At 40.1% G+C, this 17,672-nt stretch overlaps 1 protein-coding gene across 26 annotated transcripts; it reads left to right on the forward strand.

Annotated features, from left to right (window-relative positions):
- Positions 1 to 7,780: 7,780 nt before the first annotated feature.
- Positions 7,781 to 12,904, forward strand: LOC311295330 (uncharacterized protein). Of its 26 annotated transcripts, none has more exons than XR_014628280.1 (10): positions 7,781 to 7,891; positions 9,147 to 9,324; positions 9,513 to 10,075; positions 10,206 to 10,280; positions 10,386 to 10,622; positions 10,747 to 10,864; positions 10,941 to 11,040; positions 11,190 to 12,221; positions 12,533 to 12,604; positions 12,753 to 12,904. XR_014628280.1 is itself a non-coding variant. In XM_084416652.1 (7 exons), the coding sequence occupies exons 3-6, from the start codon at positions 9,976 to 9,978 to the stop codon at positions 10,853 to 10,855; spliced, it is 366 nt and encodes a 121-aa protein (XP_084272778.1). In that variant the 5' UTR covers positions 7,781 to 7,891; positions 9,147 to 9,324; positions 9,513 to 9,975; the 3' UTR covers positions 10,856 to 10,864; positions 11,190 to 12,898. The 26 variants fall into 26 exon arrangements, 1 of the variants encoding a protein (XP_084272778.1); XR_014628288.1 differs by lacking the exon at positions 9,513 to 10,075 and having other exon boundaries at positions 10,386 to 10,467; positions 11,190 to 11,261; positions 12,158 to 12,221; XR_014628303.1 differs by having other exon boundaries at positions 11,190 to 11,261; positions 12,158 to 12,221; positions 12,533 to 12,888.
- Positions 12,905 to 17,672: the final 4,768 nt, after the last annotated feature.

The following is a 17,672-nucleotide window of genomic DNA, read 5'->3' on the forward strand; positions in this document are numbered from 1 at the left end:
ATTTTTCGTAGCTACTGTACATAGGCTAAATGTCCTCAGAAACCTATTGAAATGAAATTATTCATTTCAAGAAAATATTTATTAATTAATTATTATTATTATTATTAAAAAAATATATATATATTAATCTGATTGGGTGGGCCCAGAGCCATAGAGAGAAAGAGTTGCGACACTCCCATAGACCTCCGTTGTAAAAAATGGCGGTGCTTTTAACCGCCTACTTCCGGGATATGAAGATCGGAATAGTTCCAAACACTGTCATTTGGGCGTTGGACACCATTCACTTACATTGCTGCGCGTCGAGTTGTTCCAGAGTTAAGTTGCTGAAATATCGACCTCTTTTGAATTGTCAACTGTCTATATTGTTTCAGAGGCCCTTTGCGATGCTTATACTGGTCTTCATTTGTACATGCACAGCGTAATTATTTATATTTTATGTTGGTTGTTTCAACCAATTTTCAAGCACTGCCTGCTAGCTAACTTAGTTAGCTAGCGCGACTTCGTCAGCTAAGAGTTCGGTAATGAATCGCTGCCACCTTTATAGCAACTTTTATTAATTAATTTTTTTGGGGATATACTAACTTTTCATTATGTTTTATTGTCTTGAGTGAAGCGGCTTGTGAGAACAATGCTGGACCTCTAGGATTGTTATGGCCATCACCAGTCCTGTCTGTTTCATGGATCACCTGCCCCTGGTTTTTGTTTTTCTTGTTCACACACACTCACACAAGCACACATTTTTGTTGTCTGTCATTGTTTAATAAAAAATATTTTATTTGAAAACCTTCATTTGTATCAGCCATGCTTTCGTTTTTAATCTGTTATAGTTTTGATAATGTGTATGGCTTAATCTTAAAATAATATTCTCTTAACATGATAATGTTTCACGTTGTGGTCCTGGGGGTGGCCACTTTCATCAGAAGAAGTGAGCTAGCTTCTAAGCGATTTCTGAACGGACCGCCACGGCAGACCTCTTTGCGTGATCACGAAGGTAGGCTAATGGCTGAATCAAAATTTATAAACAAAATCACGGGAATCAATAGCCTAATACAGCCCAGTTGTGCTAAAATAAATATCATGAGACGTCTATCATCAGATGAATGATATGGAAAAGTTAAGTTAGAGCCGCTAAAGCCAGTGCTACTACCCATGCGAACATGAACACTAAGCTTTTCCCTCCAAAAATATAGCCTAAAACTTATCTCCAAATGCAAAATTGACATTAACAAAATGCAATAATGCAATAACAGCTGAAAAAGTACTTGGGTGTGTGTTTTATTTTATATTTACCGTTCAATAATGCAATTGCTGCTGTCTGTCCCATAGAAGAACATGACAGCCAGCGTATGTTTTGGAACTATTGGGGCTTACATGAACCACGTGACAGCCATAGCGGCGACATCAAAGAGTGTCGCAACTCTTTCTCTCTATGGCTCTGGGTGGGCCACCGGTCAATCTGGGTGGGCACGTGACATTACAGCGAAATCCAGTGACGTGACCTGCACGCGCGCTCCCGAGCCTCTCGCCTCGTCTAGCCCAGTGGTTCCCAATTCCAGTCCTCGTGACCCACTGCTCTGCACATTTTGTAGGTCTCTCTTATCTGACACACTCAGTTCAGTTCATGGAGTCTCTCCTAATGAGCTGATGATCTGGTTCAGGTGTGCTAAATAAGGGAGACATACAAAATGTGCAGAGCAAGGGGTCCCGAGGACTGGAATTGGGAACCACTGGTCTAGCCTACTGACCCTGTACTCAACAGCGACGACTGCAACTTATGACATGGACTTATGACTTATGCAACTTATGACATGTCTGATAACACTAAGAAACGACCTGCTCCCAGCACAACACAGACTCCAACACAAACTCCACATATTGATAAAAAAAAATATATATATACAGTATATATATATTCTGCTGAAGCTCATAAGGCCAGGCGTGAATCGCATGAACTTCGGGTGAAAAAAACACGGCTCAACATCGGCAGGGCATTTGAATCATGGAAAAACCTTATCTACAAACCTAGAATGTACATTTCCTGAAGAAAATGTGAAGTGGTGCTTGCAGTGGCAAAATTCGGCACGGTTGATAGGGTTCCATACTTATCATGGTACGAGCATGGAGCATTAGTTCAACGTCAAGCTGATAAAAGTAGCCTATTATTGTAACGTTGCAGTGGGAGTTTACCTTAGTTTCCAGCATGTTGTGTGATGCTTTCTCCGGTGTGTTGCGTCTCGGTACCCTCAGTGCTCGCTCATAAATTCAAGCACGCGCAAGAGCAGGCGCTTGTAAACTTTTTGGTTGCAATCTGAACCATCACCGCTAGAGGTCGCTGAAAACTACATACAGCACCTTTAAAGGAATGTCTTTATAACCTTTGACTTGATTTAAACCCGGAATATTCGTTTACGGTTCAGTTACGTACCTCTTCAGGTTGGGATTTGCATAGCAGATGGTTTGAGAGAAGTAGACAAGCAGAGTTGTGTTAAAACACAACATGACCGCTAGAGGGAGTAAGAAACCCCATAACATCGGCCGCTTCGGATCAAACGTTCCCGTCTTGTCCAGAGACGCCAGCCAACAGCTAAAACAGGACAAAGAGCAGGCCAGGGGTGGGTAATCGGGAGAATGGGAGGAAGAGGAGGTATGGAAGCTTGTTTCCGCCACAAAATAAAACATTGTAAAAGATAATTGCGACTTTTTATCTCACATTGCTTGTTTACATCTCTTTACATGACTTTATTTCTCAGAATTGTGAGATATAAAGTCTGAATGGCGTGAAATAAAGTCACAATTGCGTGTTATAAAGTCAGAATTGCAAGATATAAAGTCAGAATTGTGTGAAATAAAGTCGCAATTGCTTCTAAAGTCTAAGTGAATTATTATTTAACCTTTACATTATTTGTTGAACCATGGTATTAAAGGGATACTCCACTTTAAAATGAAAATTCTGTCATCATATACTCACCCTCATGTTGTTTCAAACCTGTATGAATTTCTTTCTTCTGCTGAACAGAAAGGAAGATATTTAGAAGAATATCAGTAACCAGACAGTTTCTGGTCTCATTGACTTCCATAGTATATATTTTTTCCTACTATGGAAGTCAATGAGACCAGAAACTGTCTGGTTACTGATATTCTTCTAAATATCTTCCTTTCTGTTCAGCAGAAGAAAGAAAAAAAATTGGCTGTACATCATCTCTTTTAAAATGTATTATTGTAATCATAAACATAATTTGTAGCAAAACTAGTTTTACCATTTCGGTTTTTCTGCACTTTGTTACTCTTTTAGTTAGGCTAAACTAGCGATCAATGAATCAGAAGTCTCGCACAGTCACAGGAAATAGCTTGGATAAAGCAAAATGATTTTTCACTTACAACTCTTCTTGTCGATAACCTGAAGGGTCCTTAAAGCTGTAGGTGGTGGCCAGCGAAATGCTGACAATAATGTTATGTACGTTATATACTTAAAGTGAAGAATAAGACGACACAGACACAAGGTGACTTTCACAGTAGGTTTTGTGTGTTTACTTAACTTGACTCGTCAATGACGTCACCCAGGTACGGGTAGCATAGCCATACAAAATACATGACATCCCCCCTCTTAAGTTTAGAACTATTCAGCTTGTAACCATTATTACATATCTGAATTAAACAGTTATACAACCAAAATATAATTTCTTTGTTTATGAGCAATCTTATGAACATTGAGCTCATTCTTTTAACTGCACAAATTATTCAAACAAAAACAAAACTCAGGTTACTGCAGCGCAGCGTATTTGTATAGTACAAACCACTGTTCAGTCCTTGTACCTTGAGGGTATTTTCACTTGTCTACCTGACCTGGTAATGTATTCATGTGGCTGAGACTCAGGCAATTCTGTGTTTTGTGTGTCCTTGTCAATTGTAGATGACTGAGTGTCAGTGACCTGTGAGTCCATCTCACTATAAGTGTCATTGACTGTGTTGTCTGTTGCTGTTGTTGTGAGACTTTTTTCTTTAGAAGATGTTTTCTGTTTCTCCTGTATGTTTTCCCATCTGGAGTTTGTATGATGAAGGATCTTGGTTGCTCATGTCTTTTTATGATTATTGCAGGTTTCCAGACATCTCCTCGTTACACTCTCACTCTTTCTTCTATGTGGACATCTGGAAGCAGTCTTGTTTGTCTGTCAAAATAGGCTTTTTGCTTGTCTTGTCTCAGTTTCAGGTTGTCTTGGATCTGTATGTTGCTCTCGGGTGACAACAATAGGTGACTGAGGTAGGTATTTTGGATTTCAACCGACGCCCCATTAGTAACTGTACTGGTGAGTACCCAATACCATCCAATGGCGTGTTTCTGTATTCCAACAGAGCAATGTAGGGGTCACTTTTGCCACTCTGAGCTTTCTTTAACAAGCTTTTTATGGTTTGAACTGCTCGTTCAGCTTGTCCATTAGACTGTGCGTGTCCTGGGCTGGACGTCACATGTTCAAACTCCCACACTTTTGAAAAGTTACTGAACTCTGTGCTGGCATACTATGGACCATTGTCCGAGACTACAGTATCTGGTATACCATGCCTCGTGAACATCGATTTCATGGCCACGATTACACTCTGAGCAGTTGTGTCAGACAGTTTGCTGAAGAGTAGTAATCAACAGACAGTAAGTAATCTGAACCATTGTAATGGAATAGATCTGTGCCAATTTTTGACCAAGGTCTTCCTGGTATTGGATGTGATATCAATGGTTCTCTTGGATTACTGTTCTTGTGTGTGTTGCACACTGGACATTGGGAGACAAACTCTTCAATCTGTGTTGACGTGTTCGGCCAATACAGAACATCCCTGGCTCTTTATTTACATTTTACAACTCCAAGGTGTGATTCATGAATTTTCCTCCGCATTTCTTGTCTCAGTTTGTTTGGAACTATGAGCTTTGCAGAATTAAAAAGAAGTCCTGATGTGAAGCTTATTTCTTCTTTGAATGTCCAGTACGCTTGAATCAGTTTCGGAACATCACTTCTTTCCTTGGGTCATCCATCCATGGTCATTTTGCGCAGTAGTTGCATTTCTTGATCAGCAGCCGTTGTAGTGCGGAAAACACTTAGCTTTTCTTCAGACACAGGCAGATATGTTGTTATCCAGCAAAGCTCTAGCTCTTGACCAAGCAAGTCTTCTGTATGCTCATTCAGATATGCACGACTTAGTGCATCAGCAATGTGCATCTCTTTGCCTGGTTTGTAGGCTACCTTTAGGCTGTACCTCTGAAGTCTGAGAAGCATGCGCTGTAATCTGAGTGGAGCTTGGTGCAGTGATTTCTTGAAAATACTTTCCAGTGGTTTGTGATCACTTTCAACTTCCACTTCCTTGCCGTAGATATATTGATGAAATTTCTCACATCCAGAAACTATGGCAAGTAGCTCTTTTTCAATTTGCGCATATCTTTTTTGAGCATCCGTGAGCGCACGTGATCCATAAGCCACTGATTTTTTATCTTGCAGAGTGACTGCTCCGATGTCTTCTGAGCTGTTGTCAACTGAAAGTGTCACTGGTTTCTGTACATCAAAGAATTTCAGTGTTGGAGCATTTGTCAGCAAGCTCTTCATTTTTGTGAAGCTTTCTCTTTGCTCTTCCTCCCAGTGCCACTGAACGTCATCTTCTAGCAGCTTTCGAAGAGGAGCAATGACATCAGATAAATTTGGAATGAATTTGGATAGGTATTGCACCATACCCATGAATCTCATGAGTGCTTGTTTGTTTTCAGGAGGTGGCATTTGCACGATGGCTCTCACCTTTTCATCATCTGGCTTAAGACCTTCTTCTGAGATGATGTGTCCAAGATATTTTATTTTTGATGTTCTTATCTGGCACTTGCTTTTGTTTAGTTTTAGATTCCATTCTCTTGCTCTTTCCAGCAGCTTGATGAGTCTTTGATCATGTTCTTGTGTTGTCCCCATACTAGGATGTCATCAATGACGTTGACCACACCTTCAAGACCTTCTAACATCTGCGCGACCGCACGCTGGAAGACTTCACTGGCTGAAGACAAATCTGTACCTCCCTATTGGCGTGTTGAATGTGCAGAGTTTCGAACTCTCATCATCCAGTTTTATTTGCCAGAAGCCTTGATTTGCGTCTAGGACTGAGAATATCTTTGCTTTTGGCATGCTGGATACCACTTCTTCCACTGTCAGTAGAGGGTAATGTTCACGTTTTATCGCTTTATTAAAGGGATAGTTCACTTTGAAATTAAATTTTGGTATGTTTTAGCTTACCTGAAGGGCATCCAAGATGTAGGTGTCTTTTTTTCCTCAGTAGTTTCAATTTTGATATTTTAGGTCAAACCGTTCTTGTCTGTCAGTCATATAATGCAGGTCTGCGGTCACTGTCTCAAAACAGCATGCACAAGTCCAAATTAAAACAATTCCCCATCGTCCAAATGAAACAATTCCCCATCGTAAGTACACTTTGATGGCCTAAGACACGAAACGAGCGGTTTGTGTGAGAAAACGAACCGTATTTATATAGTTTTTGCCTCTTGAACAAAGCCGCGTCCAACTGATCTGACGGCGCGGGCGGGTATAGATATATACACTGATGTCGCCTTGGCTAATGAACTGCAATAGCGAAGGCGACATCTAGTGCTAGTGTTTCTATACCCGCACGCGGGCGGATATAGATATAGAAACACTAGATGTCGCCTTCGCTATTGCAGTTCATTAGCCAAGGCGACATCAGTGTATATATCTATACCCGCCCGCGCCGTCAGATCAGTTGGACGCGGCTTTGTTCAAGAGGCAAAAACTATATAAATACGGTTCGTTTTCTCACACACACCGCTCGTTTCGTGTCTTAGGCCATCAAAGTGTACTTACGATGGGGAATTGTTTCATTTGGACGATGGGGAATTGTTTTAATTTGGACTTGTGCATGCTCTTTGAGACAGTGACCATAGACCTGCATTATATGACTGACAGACAAGAACGGTTTGACCTAAAAATATCAAAATTGAAACTACTGCGGAAAAAAAGACACCTACATCTTGGATGCCCTTCAGGTAAGCTAAAACATACCAAAATTTAATTTCAAAGTGAACTATCCCTTTAAGGTCTTGTGGATCTATGCATATGCGTATCTTGTTTGGTTTCACCACTGTTACCATGCTGTTCACCCACTCAGTCGGTTCGGTTTGCTTTACAATTACTCCCATGCTTTCCATCTTGTGTAGCTCTTCAACTATCTTGTCCTTGAGTGCTACAGGAACCTTTCTTGGTGGATGAATCACTGGTGAGACATTGGGGTCTGTTTTGATGTGATGCTCAATTGGTAAACAACCAAGGCCAGAAAACAGGTCGTCAAAGTTTTTCAAAGGGTCATCTTTGATCTTTACTTCATATATTCTTCAAACCATTCCTAATTTTTCACACGTTGTGCGTCCAAGAAGTGCAGGTACGTTACCATCGACCACTTGAAATTGAATATTATGCTTTTGGTTTCTGTAGGTGAAGGTAAGTTGAACTTGACCCACAGGTGACATCTTGTGGCCAGAATATGTAATTAGGTGACAGGTGGATTTTTGTAGTTTTCTTTGAGTTTCCAGTGACTTGAACCAGAGACTATTTATTATGAGACATGCCACTTCCTCAATCCTCAATACAACTATATAAGGAAAACCCGTAACGGCAAAGATGGCGGTTGTATGCACATGTCCCGCCCCTCCCGCTGGAAAGCCAATCATCAGTCAAGCCGGGAAACATTTAAGCCTATCGTCTGGTTCCACTGACGCATGCGCACAGTTGAGGTTTTGCGACAGCGGAGACGATTTGGTGACAGCGAGTTCTGGTGTGTGCAAGATCAGATGGAATCCACATGGAAGAGGGTGATAACAACGCGAAGGCACCGGACTACCAAGGTAGTTAAAGCATTTTATATCTACCACAAATATGTTACCTTACATTCTAAGTAAAAGGCACAAAATATGTTGTGTTATCAAGGTACGGCGTAGCTAGTTAGCCAGCTTTCCTACATAGCTAACGCTAACTTAGCTGCCATTAATGATAAGCAGAAACGTAAAATCGAATTGACTCTAGATAACTGTGTGGAACAACTTAAATGAAGATGCAGACCAGTTGTAGTTGTACAAATTGAGTATTTATTTTGACCATGCTTAATTGGTAAAGCACGTCAGTTTCCGCTGTGCTGTGGTGTCGGTTTTTTTTTTACTAAGTGAAGTTTGGTTGCGAGCTCTGAGCTCTGCCCCCATCCTGCACATCACATATTTTTTTAAGGCCACCTTTTCGATGGCATTTGAGTGGGCAGGGTGAATGCGGTGGAGGTCGGCGAACACACCACTGTCCCTGAGCGAGGTCTTCAGTCTCGCCGTTAGTTTTTTTTTTGCCCATGCTTTGGGGGGGATCTTTTTAATGACACCCTCACAATTGCAAATACATTCCTTTAGTAAGGAAGATGGCTGAAAGAGCCTAGATGTGGTGGTGTATTTTTTTTTTGCAATGAAGGCATCATCCTCCGCCAGAGCGTGGTAGTTGTGCTCGGCGTCATTTCTCCGCACGAGCAAACTTTCGCATTCTCCACACTCTCTCACTGATGGCTCTTGAGCCACTTTCCGTGCGACCCAGCCAGACACATAGGCAAGTGCCTCCTTTTCACAACTGTCCATATCCGGTATGTCCTACAATGTGAAATATCGAATTTAGTGAATTCTGAAATATTAAAGAAAACATCTATACACTTTGGATCATATCAAGTCATAATCAGTGATCACCTGCTCATTAACCATTATTTGCTCTTTATCCAGCTCTTCATTTTCACATTCACTCTAGGGCACAAAAAGAGCACTTTAAGATAAAGTTGCATTTTAATCCAGCAGGTTGTAATTAAATGACCAAGTAATAAACAAGTTCACCCAATCATTATGTTGCTTCAGGAGCACAAAAGAGAGGTGTGTCTTTGGATTGTTAAACAAAAATGAAATCAACATTTCAGCAGAATTGCAGATTTTGTGTAACAACTACAACCGTTTACTAAATTATTGGGGAGGCTTAATTATTTTGGTGTTACATGATTGGGATTGTCATGATATTATTGTGTGTACCCTTCCAGTAATAAAGAGTTATACACTGGCCATACCTGCTCACTGCATTTCACAGGAGAAGACTGCAACAACTGAGTGGCATTATCAGGAATGCAGTTTGTAGCACTGCCCTGCAAGCTGATGATGTTGGCCACTGATGCACTCCTTAGTGCTGCAGCAAATTCCCTGGCAGTGGGGTGAAAGCGGTGTCCTCCCTTTCCTCTGATGACTGAGAACAGGTTCTACAAAGAGAGGTAAGTGCATTGTTGTCTGTATAACTGTACTCAACTGCTTGGGGCAGAACTAGGGTTGGGCGTTGTCTTCCAATATGGAATACAGACGTGTCTACTGTGAAACATCGTGATGGATGATGACATCAGAGGGGAGGTGGTTATGTAACATTCTCATTTTCCATTAGATATTTTCCTCTTTATCTCATCAGCAATTTCGATTTCGGCACGCTCTGCAGCAGCTGACCACTAAGGAGCGAATGTACAGTGATGTGACATAACTGCCATATTCAACCTGTGCTTTTGCGCTGTGGCTGGCGCTGAACATAAGACGGACGCGCTCAGCTCTTGTCATAGGCTATATCACAACTGCGACGCCAGCTAAACGTCCATCGGCCCAACCCTAGGCAGAACATCACTAAAATCAGCTTTAATACCTCCAGGCAGTCTTGGTTGAGCTTGGATGTGCAAAGATATTTCACCCCCTCTGACATCAGCTGCTGGTGAAGCATCAGGATACTCTGGATGCTGATCACCAGTCCCATCTGGCATGGTGGTATTTTTCCAGACCTTAAAGGATTGGTCTGTGAGTTTTAAGGTACCATACTCATCTTAGTAACTCACCTTGGAGTTTACCCCAAGGCTTACCCAAATTTCCAGGACTTTATCCAGTTGATGCTGTTCTGGAGATATTGGAGCCTGGTGGTGTTGGCACAAAGCGGCCTCCTCCACCACTTACTGTCTCTCATGCTCCTGCGAAACCATTTTAATTTTGGTGATTTATAGAAGTAGCCTACACACAATCTCACAATTTATGACCTCAGTTTGAATGATACATGTACACACACTGTTCACACTTTAATAGAACCATGTTTGTGTATTTTGTTTGTTCTTGTGTATTTTAGTTCCACCTGGAATTGAGGATGTCAAAGAGCCTATCCATGTCCTCTGCAAATTTGGCTGTGTGAAGAGCATCCTCTGTGAGTTTATGGTGGAGCACCATGGTCTGCATGCCTTGTAAATGTCAGGGGAGAATTATCAGATGTTTCTCAGTGTATTATATATTTTTTGTGTTTTTGTTTTAGATAAGTTGTGTAGCTGTACCAGCTGCTACGGAGTGGCTGAAGACCTGAGTGGCCAGTTTGACCCTCATGTTGGTGAATGGAGGCAAGTGAATATGCCGCTCTGTCAGTTTAGGAGCCATCCGGATGACATTTCTTTTGTCCTGGTTAAAAAAATCTTCCAGGTGTCTCCATGTCAGAACATGTCCCCCAACCTTAGAGGACATAATTACAATGATTGTAATCATTACAGTGATGAAAGTGAGTGTGAATTTTAAAATGTTGTTACAGTTTCTTTTACATTCAGTGAATGTCTTTTAAAGTTGTTCCGGATTGATTTTACAAGATGTGGAACATCAAATATGAGGGGAATTTGTCTTTGTAGGATGCAGTGTGATCCATTGCCATCCTCATTGATGTCCAAGGAAGCACCAAGGGCTCTCATGGCCTTCACATTTGTGGACCCCTGGTCACAGACAATGCATTTGACCTGAAAGTAAGATGTAAGTTATTAAGGATCAATCACCTTTTATTTTGGAATTTTGTTTTTTCACTATGTAATACACAACATGCATTCAGTCCAGCACTGTCGAGGCGGGTGATGGCTTCCCTCAGTTTCCTGGCAATCTCGTCACCTGGCATGGCAGATTTGCACAGGAAATAGCCGATTGCCTAAAAGGTGAAGTGTAAGGGAGGAAAGATGTTTTTAATATTTGTACATGTATGTACTCTTCTGAGTGTAAACGCATAGTAGTGTTTCTGAACTTTGTGGATGCTTCCAAATGTTTACTGTACTGTTTGTACATTATGCCCATTTATATTTTGCAGACCTGCTTCCATTTTCCATTTATGGCCCTAACCAGGAACACCATAGCCTGACGAGCCTGGGAGCCATCCGGTGTAAGACCATCAATCGAGTCTGTTTTCCTGTTGTAGTCAAGGTGGCCTTTTATAGACATCTCGTCCAGCACAAGGGAACACATCTTCTCTTCCTTTGTCATGGTCTTTGTTTTTGCTTTAATTTTTGCAAGAACACCATGCAGAAATCCAGGCTACAGAATAAATGGAAGTATTGCTCTGTGTTAATTCTTGCATACTCTGCTTTGACATTCATGATTATACTAAAGTTGCAAACGTGTATTTGGATTTGTGCACTCATGATGTTAGAATAGCGCAAGTTTATGTGGGATGAGTAGAGGGTGTGTCAATGCGTTATGTTTTTAACTCACATCAAAGCCCCCCAGGCTGCCCATTACGTGCCTCCTTAGAGTTGTTTTACTGGGCAGCTTAAATACTCTCTGGAGTTCAGAGTAGCACCTTGGGCTGTGGTGGAACAGTTGGACTGCCAAATCCTTCTCGCTGGTCTTGTATCTCTGGCCATGTTTGGCCACCCTGCCCATGGCAATTTGCATATCAAAGAAATCTTTGGTTGCCTTTGGAAGGCAGTCAGTGGCCAGTGGCTGATAAGACTCCCTGCTCTTTCCTGCTGTCTGCTGATGTTGCAGTCTGCAAGTAAAATGACTGGAATATTTACAGTTATGTACACTACATTTTATTATCACGACTTGTGCTATTACACTGCTTACGTACTGTTTTTGGAGTTTTCTTATTTTAAAGTTCATACGGAACTTGAGCTGCCGCATTTTGGCCCTCTCTCCCTGCAGGAGCCTTTTAAGTTCCTTGATTTTCTGTAAATATATTATAGGATGTTAATATGATACAGTTTCTGTAAGTAAAGCATCATGTTGGATATGCAGCGATCACTAATGCCATTTCACCTTGTCTTTCTCATCAAGTAACTCTGCCACAACCACTTGACACTGTGGAGTGTCTTGCAATGTCACCACTTCATGAACACTGGTATGTACCTCAGAATCTTTAATCATATTACACACAGTATTGATGCATATAGTTTTGGTGAAATCTACATGTTGTATATCTATTCCTGCTCTGTAAACCTGACCGAATAAATCATTGAAAAGATGATAAAGAACAATGCACAATATTTAAAGTTAAAAAACTTTTAATTACACTTATTCACTGTCATGTGCTTGAAAAGAAAGAAAACGAAACATAAGGGGGCAGGGGGTCCATGAATATGATTGTGAATCCCTTTTCTATGGGCTTTTTTTTTTTTTACTGTATTTGGGTACCTCCTTCCTGTTGTACAGGGGTGTGCCACCGATAAAGGACAGGGATGGCTTTGGGAGCCAGCCGCTTTCTTTTACCCTTAAAAAAAAAGGGTAACTTTATACAGTACATTACACATTACTACATTAACACAATGTTTATCAGTCTCTGTCTATACAATACATTGTTATTACTGATAAAGTGCAAACCTGCTTATATTTAATTAATGGAGAACAATATTGACCATACTTTTGATATTAGGTCCTCTGGCCTGAAATGATCTTCACAGACCACATATCCTCCCCTTTCTGCCTCTGTTTTTGTCATGTGGGAGGACAGATCTCCCCTCCTCACATTATGAAGCCATTTCTGTCTCCTGTGTTGATTAATATTTTAATAAAATACATCATCAGAATGCTGTGTCAGGCTTATTCTTCATGTGGTATTTCATAGTGGGACCAAATGTATTTTGTTTTTATATTACTTGACATTTCATTGTGTAATATTAAGGTTAAAATGAGAGGTGCTTTATGCAAAGTAACTAACTCGTTCATGAACAAATCCATGTTAAATGCTTAAACTTGAGTACAGCACCATAGAGATAAGCGTTTTACATGTCTTCTCTGATAAGTGTATCTGAACTGTGTTTTTAGCTATATGGTCTTGCTATGTGGCACGTTAGCCTAGGCTAGCGATATTACAATGACAATAGTAAACAAGCTAAAGTTACCGGGAGTCTAACGTTAATGGTTACAATATTTAGGATGTTACCTTTTATTCTCCTTTGGGAAGGCGAAAAAGGATCGCCCACATCCCACTCTGTTATTGCACCCATAGAAGGCACATAAACGTGGCATACTTATATTTTACTTTAAGTTATGGAGTATAACTTTAGAAATGTACAAATCTGTCTTGATTCTAACGTTATTTTTGTCTGCCAATATACGTCACTGTTTGAAAAGGCGGCAGATTTGATATGCAGTGTATGTGTGCGTTGTGTAAATATAGATGGTAACGTTATATAAATTGTCTCTGTTTATATGCTGACTGTATCCCTAACGTCAATAAGCACAGCATTTCTTCAAGGGTTTTTAAAAAATAATTTTATTTTACAGAACACAACGTTATACAATGAGATTACAAAAAATTATGTCCATATCAGGGGTAGACAAAGCAAAGAAAAAGTGAGACACAAGACACAAGAAAATAATTCAAATAATTGTACTGTACACTGATAAAACAAATGACATTGAGCATTTGTTTAAGTGCTTGGCACAACACCGGCATTCTGGATAGAGACGTAAATGAAGTTGGTGTCGTAAATCCTTGCGCATGCGTAGTAGAAGTATAACCTGTGGGGAAAAGGCGTTTTAAACCTTATTTTTGGGCAAAGTCATCAAACTTTTTCAGCGATTTTTATCATATTTTACTGCTGTTTCTATATATGCAGTTTTTATGTCCCGGTGACCAGTGAAAGTGCAGTTCTGACTCTCTGCCCATTCATTTAGATAGGAGCCTGGTCTTGTTAGTCCGAAATAGCTGCCCGGAGGCGTTGCCAAGATGGCGGCCGAGTGGCACGACTTGCCTAAAAGGACTTTGCTTGAACACATTGTTGGGTATTATATTACATGCTGCCCCTGTGTCTAATTTAAATGTAACATTCTTGTTGTTTATTTTCAGGCTTTTAGTCCATTTGTCTTTTTCATTCTGTGTTTCAGTGTTGACTGTGTGCACATTTTTCATTGTTTGTGTTGTTTGCACATCAATGGTTCCAACAAAGAAATCATCTTGCTCATCACTTTGTTCACCTTGTTCTACAGTCTGTATTTTCCTGGTGGAGACTTGCATTCTGCACATTTTCGCAAAGTGGTTTCTTTTGTTACATGCTTTGCAAATTTGTCCATAAGCTGGGCATTTTTTGTATTCATGTTGGTAACCACATCTTGAACATTTCACGTTTGCTTTGTGGTGACTTTCCATTGCATGCTGTTTACTTCTCTGTTCACTTTGCACTGTTTTTCCTCCTTTTTTCTTTATGTTTTTGACACTGCTTATTTTGTTCACGTCTATTTCTTCAACTAGCATTTTCATCTGATTTGACGTTAGCTCGTTGGCCCGGCAGGTGTCGATTGCTTTTTCCAACGTGAGGTCTGCCTCACGCAACAATCTTGCACGCACATTGTCGTCTCTTATCCCTCATACGATTCTATGCCTGATAAGTGAATCAGTCAAAATGCCAAATTCACAGTCTTTCGCCTTGTGTTTAAGATCTGTGACGTATGCATCAATTGTTTCTTCAGAACTTTGCGATCTCGTAAAAAACATATGGCGAATGTACGGCAGATTCTTTCTGGGCTCACAATATTCTTTGAATTTCCTTTTTAGTGCATTTATTTTATTCACCTCTCCCTCCGTGAACTGGCTTCTTCACCCGCAATATGAAGAAAGGCACACTGCACTGTCTCTGATTTCTCTGCCACGCCACTCACAATGAGGTACAACTCGAATTTCTGAAGCCATACCTTCCAATTCTCCGCCAGATTGCCGTGAGGAGACAAAGCTGATGGTGGCTGCAGTAGCGACATCGTTTCAGTTGTGCTTTTCTTTTCTTCTTCTTTTCTTTTTTTGATCCGTCTTCTGACACCATGTTATGTACGTTATACAGTGCTATGCATAAGTTTAGACACCCATGCTAAAGTTGACTAAAAAGAGGAATAAAAAATCATCTTTTGGAAATTGAACTTAATGCCTTAATTTAAAAAATTAGGAAAAATCCAACCTTTAAGGACACCAATTTTCTTTGTGAATGAATAATGTATCGTAAATAAATAAATGTTCTTCCTTAAAATACAGGGTGCATAAGTTTGGACACCCCTATGTTAAATTCCCATAGAGGCAGGCAGATTTTTATTTTTTATTTATTTTTTGTTTAGGATACTATGCATCCTGATAAAGTTCCCTTGGCCTTTGGAATTAAAATAGCCCCACATCATCACATAGCATTCACCATACCTAGAGATTGGCATGGGGTACTTTCCATAAGATCATCTCTCAATGCAAATCAAACTAGCAATTAGGCTAACTGAAATAAAACCATACAAAATATATAAATTTTATATAGCCTATATAAAAATTAAAAAAAAATTACAGAAATCATTACATTTCTTTTCTACGCAAATGGATGAGTGAGTCGATCGCGCGGGCGCAGCCGACAAGTGTTTTGTGAGTGTATTGCCCTCCCTCCCTGTTAATTAGTTTGGTCTACTCCATACAGAGCCTAAGTCCCGCCCCTCCGCTTCCGGCTCATGGGACCTTATTTCGGAAAAAATATGCATGGAAGTCAATGGCGAGAGACAACTTATCTTTTTATTCCGTCTGAACTGTGCCCTGAACTACACATATGATGTTTGTCAATTTAAAAGATACATTTTAAAGTCAAGAAAGTCGCAGCTTGATGTAAAACTGCTGAGGTATAAGACTGTGAAAATACGTAATTACAAAGACTACAAACCCAGAAGGCGCACATGTGACCTCATACCTTTTCTCTCAATAAATGAAGCTAACTTTACTGAAGCTAACATCTGTCATTTTTTCTATAGTCTTACATTATAATCATAACATAACGCCGTCATGCCTGAGTGTTTTGAGCCAGAATACACACATACGAGCAACGGATCTTGTGACGTACATAGTGCGAGACGAGAGATGTAGGTCATTGAGCGATTTTCACATAAAACTAAACGTTATTCTTCTGTTTTATGACAAACTGCGACTTTCTTGACTTTCATAATTACCTTTTAAATTGACAAACATCATATGTGTAGTTCAGGGCACAGTTCAGACGGAATAAAAAGATAAGTTGTCTCTAGCCATTGACTTCCATGCATATTTTTTCCGAAATAAGGTCCCATGAGCCGGAAGCGGAGGGGCGGGACTTAGGCTCTCTATTGCATATCTTGAAACACGCCCCATTTCACGAGCTGCACTTGAGAACACAGAGAGAACTACAGCCGACTGTCAGCTAGAATGCGCGTTCTGCGCCTGCGTGTAAATGAGACATATGTCTATTTCTGCAGATATATTCATCATCGAATTTCTCTGAGCAGATAATTATTTTATAACAATTTATTTAATTATTATAATTGTCCATGGATGAAAAGGGGAAGAAAAGGTTTGAGCTGAAAAGTTAAGCGTTAAAAAAAGCATTAGAGGTAGATGCTGTGAAATGCTTCAAATTAACATATTATACATTTGGCGCGAAGAGTAGCAGTTCAGCAGGCTCTGATGGCTCTAGCTCCCCCTGACTAGCTGATATTCTGTCTTGATAGTTTTATATTAACATTAATAATGTTGTGTGTCTTAATGTTCTTCTGTGTGTTTCCCTTTGTTTTACAAATATGAACTAATATATGTTGTTACTTAAAATAAATGTTTAAATAGCATTTATTTTTGTATTGTGTTATATTTTTATGCTATAAGTGGTGTTAAAAATTATTCTGCACATTAATGTGCTATGATGTGGGATGTGGTGGGCTGCTGTGGGCCAGAAAGTCCAGGACCACTTTTTGGTCCCAGTCCGCCCCTGCTGTAGTGTGAAGGAGCTCACAAGCCGCTGCAGCATCAGCAGAGGGAGGAATATACACAGTTATTGCAATAACATGCGAAAACTCCCGTGGCAGACGGGACAAAGAGAGAACGAGAAATACTGGGACGTGTAAGTAATGTTCTACATTCAAAATTGTTTAGTTTACGCCCAATACTACAAATAGTAAATCTATATCTATCTATCTGTCTATCTATCTGTTGGTCTGTTGGTCTGTCTGTCTGTGTGTGTGTGTGTGTGTGTGTGTGGTGTGTGTGTGTGTGTGTGTGTGTGTGTGTGTGTGTGTGTGTGTGTGTGTGTGTGTGTGTGTGTGTGTCATAATCAGTTACATTTTTTAAATATATAGCATTTAAAATGTTGAAGATGTTATTTTCTGATAAATTGCATGACAGCAACTTCCCATTTGTTTAGCTTGTCTTGTCTCAATGCAAAATTGATCTGCGTCAGATATGATTGAATGAAAGAGGAACAAAAACTGCAAATAAATAGCCAATGTATGTGCTTAATGCAAACTAGGATCAACCACAGTTTAGGTATCTTCTAGGCATCACAAAAGTATGTTCTTGTAAATGGCTCCC

This window comes from Rutilus rutilus (assembly GCF_951802725.1).
Source record: "Rutilus rutilus genome assembly, chromosome: 8".
Classification (NCBI taxonomy): domain Eukaryota; kingdom Metazoa; phylum Chordata; class Actinopteri; order Cypriniformes; family Leuciscidae; genus Rutilus; species Rutilus rutilus.

Coding starts and splice junctions, on each gene's coding strand:
- LOC311295330 (XM_084416652.1), top strand. CDS start 9,976: ATGCTGTTCTGGAGATATTGGAGCCTGGTGGTGTTGGCACAAAGCGGC. Junction 10,076..10,205: donor GCGAAACCATTTTAATTTTG/GTGATTTATAGA, acceptor TGTGTATTTTAG/TTCCACCTGGAATTGAGGAT. Junction 10,281..10,385: donor CTGTGTGAAGAGCATCCTCT/GTGAGTTTATGG, acceptor TTTTTGTTTTAG/ATAAGTTGTGTAGCTGTACC.